Source organism: Acomys minous (genome assembly GCF_964271855.1).
Source record: "Acomys minous genome assembly, chromosome: 3".
Taxonomy (NCBI): Eukaryota; Metazoa; Chordata; class Mammalia; order Rodentia; family Muridae; genus Acomys; species Acomys minous.
Window position 1 is genome coordinate 113,638,833 of NC_140485.1, and position 17,510 is coordinate 113,656,342.

The following is a 17,510-nucleotide window of genomic DNA, read 5'->3' on the forward strand; positions in this document are numbered from 1 at the left end:
AGTAAAGTCAAAGGATTGGAGCCACATAGTGAGACTATGTCCCCAATAATAATATTTATTTATTTATAATAAACAATAAGTATTCTTGTTATAAAGCCTAAGAAAATAAGAGTATATAGGATCATGCCTATTGTTCTTCCTCATTTGTGAATTCAATGTGACTTTGGAGAATTATCAAACGGCCTCCATCTAAGACTTAAATGTGGCTTCCCTAGCACATCATTTCCCATTGAGCAACTGGCAAGCTGCATCTGTTTTGAAACACAGACTGAAAAACGATATTATTCCAAGTAAGATAGGTCCTTGTTCACAATATACTTAGAAAAGAATGGAGAAAATAAATTAGAAATCAGATTAGCTGACTATGGTTTTATCAGTCTAAGAAATATTGAGGAAAAAAATATTCAAACATGGTACAGTGACACACACCTGGGATCCCAGCTCTTAGAAGGTTGAGATTGGAGGATTACAAAATCAAAATACTGTGCTCTACATAGCGAGACCCTATCTTTAAATGAGAGCACAGAAGTCAGGCCCCAGATGACTACTGATAGCTGATCTTTAAAGCAACATTGTAGTAAAGGATCAATCCCTATTTACAGAGGTACTTAAACCTCAGTAGTTCAGCAGACACTGAGTTGACAGCTGAGGGTGTCTGTACTAGTGGATCACAGAACTCAGTACAACTTTATCTTTTTGGCATTTATATGTTTTCTGGCATATTAAAATATACATATACATTTATGGATAGCATAGCCACAGTTTTGATGACAAAATCGGGCATCACAAATGTGGTGACTTCCTGAATTTAAAAATTACAGGAAATAGTTTAAAAATTAAGAAATATATTAAAATGTAAAGTATCACATGCTTCCTTCAAAATATCAAGTATAGTAGTAAAGTCTGTATAAAATACTGTTGGGAAGAAACATAAGAAAAAATTATGCATAAAATACCAAAAAGAAGTGACCAAGGGGAAGCTGGGCGTGGTGGCGCACACCTTTAATCCCAGCACTCGGGAGGCAGAGGCAGGCGGATCACTGTGAGTTCGAGGCCAGCCTGGACTACAAAGTGAGTCCAGGACAGTCAAGGCTACACAGAGAAACCCTGTCTCGAAAAACCAAAAAAAAAAAAAAAAAAAAAAAAAAAAAAGTGACCAAGGGAATGAAAACCGCTAATGCCTTCTTCTAGTGTCCAGATCTGTGCCCTTCTGTTGTCAAAGCATGCTTTGTGGCTTCCAAACTGCATACTGTACTGAATGATGACTGACCAGGTCCAGCAGAGGTCTAAGAACCACCCACATGGGTTGATTATGCATATCCACCATGCAGAACCGTAGCAGCTAGAAACAAGATAAATACCCTCTAGATCACAATAGCCTATAATCCTAGCTCAGGGAGTTTGGGCTCCTGGGTAGTTCATGTGCACTTGATTACACTTAGACACATGCATGATTAAAATGAATAAACTCTTTTTAAAAAAGACATATACCATCTATGGAAAAGTAGAACAAACTTATTTGTACTTCCTTAAAGGCAGAAGAGCCAGAGCAAGAATTCAGGGTTAGAAGAAAACAGGCTGCAAACTAACGTGGTTCCAACAACAAGGTTCTTCACGAATGGAAAAAAGCACCACTGCAGAGCTGGAAGCTTGCTGTCACCACCCGCACTTCCCGGAGACCTGAGAGCCGTGAGGCTAGATTATTATGGAAGGAATTAAAGTCAGTGTAGATGATTTTAAACACCGAGTCTAACTCACTGAATCTCTAATAGAATGAGCTTAGCCATCATTATGAGTTTGCTTACCCCTGCACCTGGTGACTGGACTCATATCTGCTACCAGTAACCTTCAAGTTCATGGGTACCAGCATTATTTGGGGCCTGTTCCCTTCCATTCTAAAAACTCATTTGTACTAACATACACACATTTTATTCACTCGGGCATTACCGTCAAGCTCTTTGACAACGACAGCCTCTTGACCTTCCTGGCGATTTTCATTAGACCTCTTGATGTTTTCTAGTTCTGTCCAATAGTCCTCCATTGACACTTCATCCAGCGAGTCCTGAGAACTCGACCGATCAAATGGAGGTCTCTCTGTAACTTTGGTGGAGCTTCCCGGGTTCAGGGTGTACTGGCCATATCTGCGACTATAAATGCAAAACAAAACACGGTTCATTTCCTATGAGAAACTAATACCATTTCCAAAACAGCACAGGATTATGCTGGGAAGCCTAGAAACTTCTTAAGTGCATGCTTGTTTTGTTAACTTAGGTGCACTGTGGTCAGTAACACTCCGAGGGAAACAGTATGAGGATCCATCACAATGTCATGCTCTAGAAAAGAATGACAAAGGGTAAGGGGCAACTACTAATTGACCCTTTCACTGAGAGTCATTTTGTGTTTAGGAAGCAATAGGGTTAGCCTTGCTTATTGGCTATTCACAGAGAAAATTGGGAATGATTTTCATCAGTTATATTCATATATCAAACTCAGTCAACTGATAGCCAATCACTGCCACCAATGAATAAAGCGCTATTTCAATTCCTATCTTATTTTTGGTACTGAAATATATAGAAAGTAATTTATGAAATTTTCCATTACAGTCTACTGAAGAAAGCACCCTTTAAACATTATAAATATACTCATGATTATACATATAAATAAGTTTTAACATAGCTAAGTACTCATTTCCTGGAAATTCCAAGTAACTTGAAATTGTCTCAGACATTTCTTGTTATTTCTGAAGAAAATATGGGCAGGAGACAGCTCACAGATCATAGACACTGTGGAAGTCAGGGCCAACTCAGGAGAGTGGATGCACTCCTCCTACTGTGTGGGTCCCAGGCACTGAACTATGATCATCAGACTTGGCAGCCAGTGCCTCTAGTCCTTGGATGAGATTTTTATGACTTCAAGTAAACTTTTTTTCTTTTTACTCATATCTCACCTACTTCTGAAATTGAGTTATGAGAATTTACAATAAAAACTAATACAAAATGGAAATAAATTTTTATTTCTTATTATTTACAGATAGAAGGAAAATAGCACTTAGGCACTTCAAAGAGGAACATTTCTATCTCTGGTGTTTTTGCTTTATAATAAAATACTTTTCTTTTTAAATATACTATTTGAATGGGGATAATAATCGGTAAAAAAAAAAAAAAGTTTTATTATTCTAATTTCAAAGTGGTTTTTTTGCCTCCCAAGAAGGTCTGCTAAGAAGCAATACTTGCTAGATCGGTTTTATTTCTTATACATATTGACAATAAAGAGAAACATAATAAAATATAATTCTTTAGTAATCCATGAGTGATATTCTCACATTTAAACCGGTCTTTCCAATAATTATTTACAGAGTAGGAGTTTAACACTGTATGAGGAAGCAGGACCCTAAACTCTGGCAAACCTATCCAATTGAATTCCAAATAGTTTGTCAAAACAAAACAAAACAAAAAGTCAAAGAACTTGCAAAGAAATGGAGCATATGGAGCATGCCTGAGCAGTGAGCTGTGATGTGCTAGTAGGCAAATGTATTCACTAAGGTCGGTACTTTATTACTGCTGCTTGTGAGAATGAAAGGAAGAATCATTAAAAAATCTCTCCTTGGGGGGGAAAATCTCTCCTTGGAGTAGGCTATGGTACCCTGCCTTAGCAGTCTTAGCACCCAGTAGACTAAGCCAGCAGTTCTGCAAATTTAAGACTCCCCTGGGCTATGGAGTAATAGGCCTACCCCCCAAACAATACCCAACAGCAACCCTGGAATGTGATAGGTGGATTTCAGTAATGGGCTTAACCAGAAGTGGTGGAGTCTCCATTGCCTTCAGCCTCCTCCATCCTTAACTCAAGAGCTACTGCCTCCCTCTAGCCCCATTCATCCTATTTATAGCACAGTGTATGGAACTCTCAAGCCCAGAAACTCACGCCATTTACCACTGTAGAGTGAGGACTGCCACTGGAGAATTTTCAGTCTTGATTTGCAAGCCATTTACAAAAAAAGTTACCCCTCTCATAAATGTTTACATTTCCAGGATCAGCAGCTCCGTTCACCTGTGTGTGGTTCGCCTCCTTAATCAAGAGAGCTGTCAGGATAGCCAACACCAACTCATGGATGCTCCTCATTAGTGTTTGCTGTTATATTTACTTCGTGCTGACTATGCGAGCATCGCATCTTTGCTTTTGTTTTCTCTCTCGTTAGAGTATAAAATTGGCTGCCATTTTCTTGTCTTGTACCTTGAGCTCTTACGGTCCCTGTTGGAGACCACAGTTGAGTCCTGTGAACCGTGAGAAGTATAATAACCAATACCAAAAAATTTGGTTTATCTGCTCAGAGGAAAAGAGTTGTGGCTGAACAGATGAACATTAAGCCTTTCGCTCCTGAAGGAATGTGTTTATTCTGGCAGGAAGTTTCTGGTAAATTTCCATCAAGATAGCATGTGCAGAAAAATTCGAGGGCACCGAGTTACAGCGTTGTTACATAAACGTATCTGCTCTGTCAAGCCCTGCCTTCAAAGCATGCACAGAGCCTCAGTCTTATTCCTCAGTACTGATGAAATGACTCAATATTGGGACTTGGGTAATATGTACGTGCTGAATCGATTTGCGATGACCTAAATGTCCTTTTTTTTTCCCCTTGCTTGCTTGCTTTGCTGTTTTCTTTTCCTTTTGCATCATTGGTAAATACTGTTGGACCATACTTTCCATTGTAAATATTAAGGTGAGAAATAGGAGGCACAAATGTTTAGTAATAGCCTACTGTTTGCTGGATTCTGTCAACTATTTTTTTTTCTTTTAATGCAAATATTTCCTTCAGTTACAGTTAACATGCTATATGATTTTTCATTTAAGAACATATGTGTATCCTTCAGATGGCCAAAGCTAAAAGTCTGGAGCCTTTTTATAACAGTCCTGGTAAGTGGCCAGGTATCCCCCTTTTTTTTTATTTTTTATTTTTTATTTTTTTGCTTTGAAGACTATGCCTTGTCTTTTATATTAACACTCATTCTGAAAATTGAGTTTAGAACTATAAATCACCATCTGCTATGTGTAATGAAGCAGATCAGAAAGGGATTTCAGGTCCACATGATCTCAGCAGTGCATGGTTCTGAAATCAAAGAAACAGAATCTACACGCTGGGCAGCCCATGCTTCAAGCAACCCTGCCATCTCTGACCTCCTACAACTACAATGACCAAACTGAAGATGGTTCGCTCAGAGACGCTGCTGGCCTTGCTAGATAGACAGTTGCATCTGGCCTTGCTATGCATATGTCACGTCCTTTCTAACATACAAGGTCACTTTGCCTTTATCCATGACCTCCAAAATGACCAAGATAATTACTTCATAGACCTATGGGCCTTCCTGGAACGTTCCTTTTCCACCTTGCTACCATGTCTTCTAAGCTTATAAAGATAAATTGAACCTTTATTTTACTGTAGTTTCCCTGGATATAACATCTTATTTTGCTGAAACAATTTCTCCAGCTGGCCAAAAAATTGAAAGGTATCTGTACTCCTCCAGGTGTTAGAAATGTCTAGGTTTGCTTTTGCTTCTTTTTGAGACAGAGTCTTGCTCTACAGCCTTGACTGGCCTTATATTCACTCCACAGCCCAGACCGTCTTTGAAGAGATTCCAGGCATGTGCCACCATGCCATTGCTGCTATTCATGATACCATGGTTGACTGGTCAGTGACTCATCCCAGTGTCAACGTGGTCAGCAAAGATGTGGACACACAAGCACCAGATGCTTTCATCTCCACCTAACTCTGTGATCTTTGACAAGTCATTCACCTCAACTCCTCAGTTTTCCTACCTATATAAAATAGAACACTAACAATAGCACTGGAGACTGAAATAACTCAGTGGTAAATATGCCAGCTAGGGGGCCCTATATTTTACCCTCACCACCTGAAACAAAGAAAAGCAACAAGAAAAAACAAAACAAAATTCCTTGACAGTCTAAATTCCTACCAAACTGCTTAATTAATGCTTAGCCATAGGTAGTCATAGCCATAAGTGTCATTCTCAAGCATTGTACCAATAACTACATATGACTTCTTCTCATGCTTTATGGGTTTTTGATTGGTTGGTTGTTGGTTTTTTGAGACAGGGTTACTTTGTATAGCCCTGGCTGTCCTGGACTCACTTTGTAGACCTGGTTGGCCTCTATCTCATGGTGATCTGCCTGCCTCTGCCTCCTGAGTGCTGGGTTTAACGGCATGCGCCACCATGCCTGGCCTTTGTCATATGTTTTAGTAAGACTACTTTTATTCTCTTCTAAGGCCCAGAGGAATCACTTATCCTCCAGTGTAATTCTCAAACAAGAATGTCAGAGCCCCTTTACATACTTTTTAAAAAAAAAAAAAGCTTTAAGAATACCCAAAACACTTTCCTTTGTATGTGGTTTATATAGTGTTATTATAACATTAGATATTAAAACTGAAAAACTTAAGTATATTTCATTTGCTAAAAATGAAATGCCTTGAGGGGCTGGAGAGATGGGTCAGAGGTTAAGAGGACTAGCTGCTCTTCTGACGGTCCTGAGTTCAGTTCCCAGCAACCACCCAGTAGCTCACAATCATCTATAATGAGATCTGGTGCTTTCTTCTGGAGTACAGGTGTTACATTTTTGGTTTTTTTTTTTAAATGTAATGTTTTTGGAAGAAGAACAAGAAAAATAACAAGAACAAGAAGGAAGAAGAAAGAAAAAGTAAGAAGGAAGACAGGGGAGAAGGAAGAGGAGATGAAGAAGAAAACAGAAAGAAGAAAAAGAAAGGAGGAGAAAGAAGAAGGAGAAAAATAAGAGGAAGAGGAGGAGGAGGAAGAAAGCAGAAAGCTACACCCCCCCCCCCCAGCAAACCAAAAGCAAATGAGCAAAAAGTGAGATGAGCAAGCAGCACTGGTTTCTCGAGGTTTGTTTTGTTTTGTTTTGTTTTCTGTGAAACTGCCTTTAATTTCCAGCTCCACAGAGGCAGTCTGGATGCTCACATCTGCTGCTGCAGTCAACCCCTGGCTAATGTCCTAAGATCTCCCACTGTATTCTCATGACAGAAGCAAACAGTATTCAAGTGACACTATGAAGACAGCTTAGATAGCGAGTCCCCTGAAATAATTCTTATACTCTCCTACTACTCAAAAACACTCCTAATGGGTCTGAAAAGGTGCATCTAAGTCTGTGGCAGTGTCCCAGAAGTCCCTGGTAAGAGAGCAGGAATGCTTTCCTAGTGCCTCTTGACCTACTTCTTTGTTTGTTTTTAGTTTTGCAGACTTTCATTTAAAAAAAAAAACTAGGACTTATTCCACTAGTATTTTCATATTTAATTTATAGTATGATGATGAAGAATAAAAATATCATTTCAAAAGCCCCATCTTGCCAAAGTCCTTAATCATTCACTCCTATCCATCTCTAAAAAAGGGAGAGCAACTTTCTCCTTCTGCACAGTGTTTGCTCATATGCTATTTCCCTCTGTGCCTCTTGGTCATCCATGATTTCTTCCTAACACAAGGCACAAGGCAAATTCACTTGTAACTATAGGATGTGAACCAGGACAATCTGGTCCAATTTTTAATTCTTCTACCCTACCTCCTAAGGCTTAGAAACCAATACTTCAGAGTGTGGTTTTGACATGCTTTTGAGTTAAGAGAAAAGTGGAAGATCCTCTCTGAAGCAAGGACTATCTAATCTTCTCTTCCTTCTTCTGCCCCAAAGCACGCAAGGATTCTCCCACCACATCCTCTTATTTGACAGAGTAAACCTCTCAGCAAGATTCTACCTTCGGGCTGGCGAGTCGGCTCAGTAGTTAAGAGCACTGTCTGCTCTTCCAGAGGTCCTGAGTTCAATTCCCAGCAACCATATGGTGTCTCAAAACCATCTATAATATGATCTGCTGCCCCCTTCTGGACTGCAGTTGTACATGCACTCAGAGCATAGTATATTAATAAAAAAAAAAAAAGATACTACCTTCTTAAGGACTCTCCCTAGAAACTTCATCAAGCAACTGGAAAGCATCCACCACGGGAGAGGGAAAGGTGCCACCAACTCTCACTATCCCCAGATGGACTCTGCTCAATGCTTATAATGACACCATTTGCAAGGTTTCTAGAGAAACTTATCTGCAGAAGATAAGACTTATACTGACATCCTGCTTCATTTCCACAGCTGAGAGCAACCTGGTCCCAATCTATGGTCTGCTCTTTGGGACTCATGCATTTCTGTGATCCCCATCAGCAGCTCACTGGCTCTCTTGATTTCTCCAGTATAAGAGAGTATTTGTGCTTCATATCTTGAGGGTCTCATATATACACTGCACATAAAACATATTCATAAACCCTTTCTCCTGTCAACCTGTCCACTGTCAGTGCATATCACAGGACAGGACTCCTGGAGGTGGTGGTGGTGGTGGTGATGGTGGTGGTGGTAGTGGTGGTAGTTTTTGTTTTTGTTTTTCCCTTTCAGAGGCAAAAATTTTGTGACCTTCAGATTCCTTTAAATCCTTGGATAATAGACCATAGTTTTGCATTTCATTTTCTTAAAAATAATTCTTTCTAAATATTAAAAAAATGGCTACATCTGCCATTGTTATTTTTTATCCTATTTTTATTACTTTACTATTAGTATTGTTATCACCATCACTATCATGTGTGTGTGTGTGTGTGTGTGTGCGTGCACGCGTGCGCGTTTGTGTATGCACGCATGTGCATGTGCCTGTGGAGGTCAGAGGACAACTTTCGGGAGTTACTTCTGCTTCTGTAGGTTTGAGGGTAAGGAGTTGAACTCAAGCCATCAGGCGTGGGCAACAAGAACTTTCACTCTCTGAGACATTTTGAAACCTCCCTTCGCCACCTCCCTTTTATTTTTATTTCTATGCAAGAAATAAGGAGTAACCACAGTGGAGGACATGAAACAGAAGACTAAGGTTTATTTTTTGTGTTTTACTCTAGTTAAAAAAAAAAAAAAAAGATTTGCAACTCCGACCACAATATATTGGTTACGTATATTTTATATAAAAATTACATCTATTGAAACAAACTTAAAGATAGTATTATAACTTGGGCTTTAAAGCTCTCTCAGCATTTTCTAGATGAAGTGATACGTTCTCAGGACTAAATCTTTCTCCAAGGAAACTTAGCAAAAGGATGGAAAAACTTGGATTAACAGACTCATTTCTTTTTCAGGGGTCACTTTATTATACTGAACAGACTTGCAAGGATAGAATTTACTTCTGTCTCAACAGACACATCTTCCTGAGCCATGGGTAGCTAGACCAGATTTATCTTGATGCAACTGTCTGTAGTTAACATCCTTAAGTGAAAACTATACTAACTGCGATTGTCAGTCTAAATTGACTAGATACATGATCAATTAAGAGATAAGCCACAAGGCACAGTTGAAAGGGATCTTCTTCATCAGGTTATTTTTAGTGGAAAGGCATACCCTAAATACGGCTGGCACATTCCAGTGACAGCCAAATCAGAGGAGGCCATCAAGGAGGAGCTTCGTGCTCCGCTTTTCGCTTGCTTGCCTTTGTGCTGCCTTCCCATGGGTCTGGCAAGCTCGTTCACCGTCTTCATTTTCTATTACTGTAAAGGGAGGCCATGACCGATAAAACCTATAAGCCTTTAACGTGGGCTTACATTTCTGGAGGATGAGCTCATGACCATCATGGTGGGGAGCATGGCTGTTGGCCGGTAGATATGGTGTGGTAGCAATAGCTTAGGGCTTCATCCTATCCATAAGCATGAGGCAGAAAAGAACTAACTGGGAATGGTGTGTGCTACTGAAACCTCAATTCCATCCCCAGTGCCACACCTGCCCCAACAAGGCCACACCTCCTCATCCTTCCCAAACGGTTCCAGTAGCCAAGAACCAAATATTTAAATATATGACCCTGTGGGGGTCATATTCTCATTCAAACCACCACACGTGCCCTATTTTCAACCTGCTACCCAGCTCATCTATCTGTCAATATTGCTTCCTCTGCTGCTGATATCAAAACCCAGTTTCTTTTGCTTTCCAATGTAGACTGAAGACCAGCGGCTCTCCAGGAATCCTCTAGATCTTCAGTGCCAGGCTGGAATTGCTGAGACATCTTATGGACTACCAAGTATAGCCTATGTTATACTACCTAGATGTTATCATGGAAGCCAATCTAATAAACTCTCTTTTTAATATATAATCATCCTATTGGTTCTGTTCCTCTACAGAGCCCTGACTAATACAGCAGTCAAGAGAAAAAAATACATTTAAGGACAAACTATACATCTTTAGAGTGCACAAAAAACCACAGAGGCAAAAAAAAAAAAAAAAAAAAAGCCAAAGACAAAATGCCCACACTTTCACAACTGGGCCGTGATGACTTAGGATCTGACTCTGATGACTTATGATACCATTAACAGGCATCTGAAGTTTAACTCCTATGTCCAAACCATGCTCCCGGATGTCAGTCTCAAGAAACGCACTGTGTTCTGTGATGAGAGAGTGAGGTGCCTGCCTATATACCAAGGTATGGATCTTGCACAAATGGCTCACAAAATAAGGGAAGTAACTATTATAGAAAGATCTGCCCCCTCTCAGTAACAGGGTCTTCTCTACACTGCCTCCTTTGTGGTGTTTTTCAGTAAATCATGTCCTTGATTTGTACCCATTCATGTCACTGATTTTTCCAAACTCCATTTCACACAATATGTTTCTGGCCTCTATGGGGTCTCTCTTTGTGCCTCTTCTCCACGGTACCTATAGTGATCAATCAAATGACCTGAAAACAATTGACCGTCTCTGGCTAGGGCCTCTCTCCAGTGAGACTCAAAGGCCCCTGCCCTGAGACTCAGGCGCACCCTCGACCTATAGGAGGAAGTCCTTTTGCAAAAGCCTCACCTCTTGTTCACAACTGTAGGTATCTGGACAAGGCAACTTTTTGGTGGAATCTGAAGGTAGTGGATAAAGGACGGCTGCCAGCTATCATCCAGAGCATACGGGGCTGCATTTCTTATTTTATGGATTCCCTCCCTCATAGCAGCTAATAGTTGCCTTGGAAGCATGTTCATGCTAGTTCCCTCTTAAAGAGCCCCGTTTATCTCAATCTTCTCATTTCTCTTTCTTCTATTGGGAGTTGGAGGGATCAAACAGTCCATGGATGGTGCCTACTGTGACAAACTCTTTCTCAGCATCTACTACTCAGCGTGTGTGGCCACTGTTTGCATGCCTGCCCTTTTCTCTCCCAGACAGGCTGATCTGTGAGAGTGGGTAACCAGACTTTCACTTCTCTCTGACAGTGAGTTGCTCCTTTTTCCTCATGGCAAACTGTAGCCAAGTTCAGCTTATAAATTCCCTTTTAAGGTCAAGTTCAACCTGACCAGTTGACTTATTTGTTCCCATCAACACAGGTGACTCTAAAGCAAAACTGGGTTTCAATTTCATGAGCCACCTCGCCTTTATTCTTGGGGAATTCCCAAGAATGTTAGGCCCTGGTATCTTGTAGACCAATGGGTGGCCCATCATCCATGGGGTAAATACTGGATATTGCCCCTTACTTGACGTACCATGAGTTATATATTCTTCATTCACTCTGACTTTTCTCTGAAATGTACTCTTCAAAATTAGTCTAAATTTCATCTTTAGAAGCTCATTTTTAAAAAAAAGTGGGTAGCTATGTTCTTTTGCAGCAACATGTGGCCTTTGTACACTCTCATAAGACAGGTAATGCTGGTCCCTTAATAGCATATTGATGATGACAATATCATTCTATATCTCTGTTATTAAGGAAAGAACTTCAAGATTCCTATATTCAGGTTTTTGTGAACATGTCACAGGACTTTGCATTGTAGTTAAGCTCTAACAAATCTCTTATTAGACCTTCTTACAATAGCTTATCTCCCTTAAATCCAGCCCCAAATAATAATTGTGATGATTCCCCTTGGGATGCACTCAAGTTTCTGCTCACCCTAGGGATCAACCTCCCTCTCCCACTTCTTTGCTAAGCCCCTCCCAATCACTAGCCTCCCGCCCATCTGATGAACCTCTGTCTATGGAAGCTCTCCGACTGCCTCTTCCCCTTACCCAGATGTAGGCTCTCCTTCCACACTCGCATCAGAACTCCTTTCGGAAACCCAGGGAACAACTAGAAGCCAAACTCATGGCAAAGGAAAACCTCCTCTTCTTGGTGGTGCGGTTGGTGGGGCCCCTGACACCATCTGGCGTCAGCTCCCTGTCTCTGTGTATGACTTGCCTCAAATATAGTTCAAAGTAATGTTGATTAATCTACTTTCATCAAGGAATCCAGAGATCTGTGACCTTTGACCTAACCTGGCAAGACATTTTTACCATTCTCACCAGCTGCTGTATTCCCGAGGTAGAATATGAACTTGGCTGAACATAATAAGCTAATCCAGGCACAGCCAGGCCAGACTCCACTGTGGTTAGCAGCCAATCCAGACACACGCTGTATAGCAGGTGGTGGTAGAGGAAATGATAGGAGAAGGGTCGGGCTAGACCTGCATGATTACTTACTTGCCTCTTGGGAGGGATTAAAAAAAGGCTGTAATCAAACCTGTTAGAAGCTAACAAGTTGTAAGAGACAACACAAGAACTTTGAGAAAACCCTCCCACAAGACAAAAGGACCACTGGAAGCTGATTGGACTGGCTCTTATCAAGTCCTCCTCCTGCCTCCAACTGCTGTCAGTCAAGTGACAACAAGGCCTGCCTCCCCTGATCCTTTTGGAGTGCTCCTTTTTCCTTTTCTGGTAGGGGCCAGGTAAACCCCATGCTTAATCGCCTGCAGACCTCAATGAGGAGCCAAGAACCCACTTCTCTTTCTAAATTTTATTACAAAAGCTTAGTCAATTCCTCTCCCTTCCCTTGCTATCCTGAATGACCCAACTCAGAGGGAAGCCATCTTAGATGCTTTCCTTCTCAGAGAATCCTGAAGCCACTGCTCAGCCAGCGCCATCACGTGCCTTGCATCCTGCCCTCACCCCTTACGGCAGCATCACTGGGCTCCTGTGCTGGGCCTGGGGTTTCTTCTCATCTTCAGCATCACTGCCCTCACGCTTTTCATCTGTCTTCCTGAAATCATCTTGTATCATCCCTTTTAAGTCTTTTAACTTTTGTTAGCCTCCCTTCCTTCTTCCCAGACCTTATAGACACCTACACTATTACCTTTTTTCCACAATCTATCAAACAATGCAACTCAATCTTCACAGCAGACTGCAGGCCTGGCCAGCCCTTAACTCCCAGTTGGATCGGCAGCACCTACCCAGCCACTGCAGCTGTGCACTGATTTCTCCAAAATGCTGCTTAAGCCATTTATGCTTTATTCTTCTAAGGTCCTCTAGCAGGTCAGCATCACCAGCCAGGGTGCCCCCTGCCCTCCATTCACCTGCTCAGCTCCAAAGTGGCTCCAGAAGAAAAATATTCACACTTGGCTAATGATTTCACACTGCTGATCTCTCAGGAAATGAAACATAGAGGCAAAAGCCCCAAAACAAAAGCTAAGTCCCCACACATTGCCAGCTAGGCCGTGACTACTTCAGGGTCGGATCCCACTGAAGGGGGAAGAAGTGTCACATATAGATGTCTGATCCTGTGTTCTAAAGATCCTGTGGCACCTTATCCAGATGACCTGTCTCAAGAAAAGTAATTTGCAATAAATGATATTACTTGAAAATGATAGCGAGATGCCCTCCTATCTATTAGATGTGGCCCTTGCACATGTTACCTATATATGAGATAAGAGCAAGTAACTACCCCTTAACTGTTACCAGAAAAGCCCTCACGTTCTTCTTCAGTGCTATCATTACCTCTACGGGACTCACCCTCCATCTCTCTCGCAGCTTGCTTCAGTAAATTCGCCACCCTCCTGTTTTTCATACCCCTGGTAAATTCTCTTCACCCTCTTGTGCCAGCAGCTTTCTAGATACCTTTAGACATGGCAAAAACATTTTCTAGTGCCTGTTCTAAAACAGTATTGGTGTTATCTTGGAGTGCGATTTCAAATATAACCCATTAAAAGAACAAACAAAACTTGGCAAACAATTTCTAAGTTTTCGAATTTTGCTCTTCTCCATCGGCATCATCTCTGTTACACACATAAGAAGTGTGCTTTAATCAGTGGTTTCTCTTCATTGCTGCAGAGGTACGACGGGAGCCATCAGTACCATGGTGAATGGCAACGCTGTTCAGGCTGTGTCATGGCCCAACAGAAGCTGCCCAGTTAGAATGACTGGGAAGAGCTGCAGCCTGAGAGTGGCCCAAATCGTTAGCTTTCCTTTGTCAGTCAGTGGTGGTTGTGGTTTGGCTAAAAGCAGAAATTCTTAGGAGTGGCTGGGACATAAAGGAACAAAGAGCCCTGACAATGGCTAATGGCAGAGAGAAAATGGTTAGCAAACTATGCCACAGTGCCCCTCCACTACCCATGGGAAAAAGGCCAGCCCCCCCCCCACCCCGTGTGTGTGTGTGTGTGTGTGTGTGTGTGTGTGTGTGTGTGTGTGTGTGTGTGTGTCTATCTGTCTGTCTGTCTGTCTCTCTCTCTCTCTGTCTCTGTCTGTCTGTCTGTCTGTCTGTCTCTCTCTCTCTCTCTCTCTCTCTCCTTCCCCCCTCTCTCTCCTTCTCTCCCTCTCCTTCTCCCTTCCCCTGCTCCTCTGTATACAGCCTAATTGCCATCCTTCTAAAGACTCCTAAGTTAATTTGCACTTTTCAAGTAGTCTGCCATCTTATGTGATTTGTATAGAGGAGAAAAATAAAATCGATTCACTTCTTTCAGAATTCCCTTTAACAGTAAGTCACTGATCATCTTCTGTATTGTTTTATGATTTGCACAATACATACAGCAAAGCAACAGGAAATGAAGCTTTCCTAGGAACAGAAGAGGAGAGGAGGAGTCTTGATATATGCCCCAGGGATCCCGGAAATTGGGATCATTCCACCTCAGACTTCTGGGTACCGCCTGGGACTATAGTCACACCTGGCTCAACCACACCCGGCTTTACACAGAAACACAAGGAGCAAGTGGATGGATAATCTTCTATTTACCCAGAATTTGCCTGAACAAAACTAAAAAGAAAAGCATATTGGCAAAGTTCAGAAGTAGCTTTCAACATTTTAACTGTATTGCTTCGACCAAAAAAAAAAAAAAATTTTGGCTAAGATAAACTCATGCGTCTTTGGGATTTGTTTTGTTTTGTCTTAAAACCTTTTTTACTCTCTGTCAACATCACTCCAAGAATAAACAGACAGGCAGACTGCCATGAGGTCTATTGAGAAGTTAAGGAAGGTACAGACAAAGAGGACTTGGCAGGCATGCCTGGGGGGCAGGTTGCAGCCATCCGCAATCCTCCTACGTGAAGACACAGGACCCAGGAACCGGTGATCACAGATGCCGCTCCTATGTAGAGCATTGGTTCCTGGTAGACTTGGCTCCTGCTTACTTTCAGTTCCCCACCCCCAGCTCTCCCTAGGAGTAGTATCTCCTCCTAACTTGTAGACATAACTATACAACTAGCCAAATGGAAACAAGGAGTTTTTAATTTTCAAAATTATCTTCCAAGACTGAAGATATGAGTAGTGGAGCTGGACATAAAAATCCCAAGACCAATGAGACATCGGTTCAAAGAATAAATATCCAGTGGAGTTTGCATAGCTCCCCCACATATTATGTCTCCTGGCCTCCAATCCATGGACACCAGGACCTACAGTCCTTGCTCTGGGATTCCTTCCTCTTTTGGTCCTGGCAGCTGTACAGACAGACACCTGGGAAATAAACACCAGAGCTACTTTGCATTCTGTGCAAAACTCCGCAGTGTGATCTGTTTTCCAGCTGTCATGACTCAACCTCACTTCTTGGTACTTTTTCTCCCTGTGGGAACAGGCATGGTCTTGCCCGTGTGGACTTCCCAGCCTGCACCCCGGTGCACCCTGCTCATGCCCGTGTCTCCCCCTCTCAGCTGGATGTGTCTGGCAACAAAACCACATGTCTCTCCTCATTTTAGTCCCCCTAGGTTCAAGTATCATTTGCCATCAGACACTTAGGAGCTTTTCAATCCTTAATTATGGAATTCAGCATCCTTCTGAAATAACAGGGCCCATTTAATTTCCTAAGATTGTTTTATGTAGTTACATAAAACTGCACAGAAATGAAAGACATGAAAAACAGCCAGCAGAGAAAAAAGAAACTCAACACTGACAAAAAGCATTGTCCTATGTCTCAGGGACGCTTCTCTCAACGTTCAACTGAAAGTAGACTTCCCAAAGGGAACACAGGCATACTCAAGGAGGAGTGGATGTGATGACAGACTGGAGCTAACATTAAGGAGAAAAAAAAAATGGCCTGTAGTCTGTAAAACGTGCACATCAATGTTCTATCCTGGTACCTCAATCTCTATAATAAGAAAGCATTCATTGTATGCGTCCTACTGAGCTGAGCACCTTATCAGAGACAGAGACAGCCATTCACTCAACCTTTCCAATCCTTTAGCTTGAGGGACATGATGAGCAGCACCCACACCAGAAGCAGGTAGAATGTCCCAGCTCTTCCTGGATGGCCATGGTCTGACAAGCTCTCCAGAAGTGAGCATCCCATTCATGACCCCTGAGACACTTATCTCCTAACACAGACCTGGGTCCTGTGGTAGCTACCACACCTTCCCTGGCGAGAACTTTCACTTCCTCTCTTATGCTACTGACACTCATCCTCAACTGGTGTCATACCCACAGGTTCCCCCAGATTTGGATCAGTTATCTAAGGTTGCCTGCATTGCTCCTTGCTATGATCTAAAAAGAGATTTTGCTCCCAAATGCTTCCATCAACCCCCCGATACTCAACGTGATGGTCATGGAAATCGGGGCTTCGGGAAATGAAGATGTGTCCTTATAAAGGAGCCAAAGGAAACTATATCACCTCTTCCAGCATTCTTCTGCCCGCTCCCTCTTTTATGACATCGTCTTACTGTATAGTCAGTCTAGACTAGCCTGGCGCTCAGGACTTTCCCGCCTCAACTGGGATCATAAGTGTAGGCCAACATGCCTAGCCCTAACAATTTCTTGATCTTAGAATTTTTTTTTAGTATTCAGGTTGGTAAGAAAATTCTGTTTTGCTGTGTGTTTGTTTGTTTGATTTTATAAGCCACCCAGTTTAGGGCACTTTGTTTTAGCAACACTGATGTATATTAAGAAAAGCTCCTTGGAGTGTCTCCCTCGCTGGGTCTCGTTCTCCCCGTCTTGCTGGATGTGCTTGAAACCCACTCTTAAAGCTTTCCTCTTCTGAGGTGGACTCCTGCTTCCCCCACAATTATGTGGTGCTCTTTTTTCATGCCCCCCCAATGGTTTTAAAGATAGTGATCAGTGTCAACCTTTCACCCATTTATTTTCACTGCACTTGGAAATGGCTTTTTTTCTCCCCTCCTCTTTAATTTTCAAAGTTCTGCTTTCCTTCTGAGGAGACTATTGAGTTATCAAAACACTTTCAGAGGAGACTCACTAACAAAGGCCAAAGGCCATCCCACCTCCTGACAACCCCAGCCTC

The 17,510-nt window shown here is 42.0% G+C and overlaps 1 protein-coding gene across 4 annotated transcripts in view; it reads right to left on the reverse strand.

The window, feature by feature from the left end:
• Positions 1–17,510, reverse strand: part of ARHGAP18 (Rho GTPase activating protein 18) — a 219,720-nt gene that overhangs the window by 68,534 nt on the left and 133,676 nt on the right. For all 4 annotated transcript variants that reach the window (XM_084776805.1, XM_084776808.1, XM_084776806.1 and 1 more), the window contains exon 2: positions 1,948–2,147. In XM_084776805.1, the coding sequence (XP_084632931.1) occupies positions 1,948–2,147 (200 nt within the window). The remainder of the gene's footprint in view (positions 1–1,947; positions 2,148–17,510) is intronic.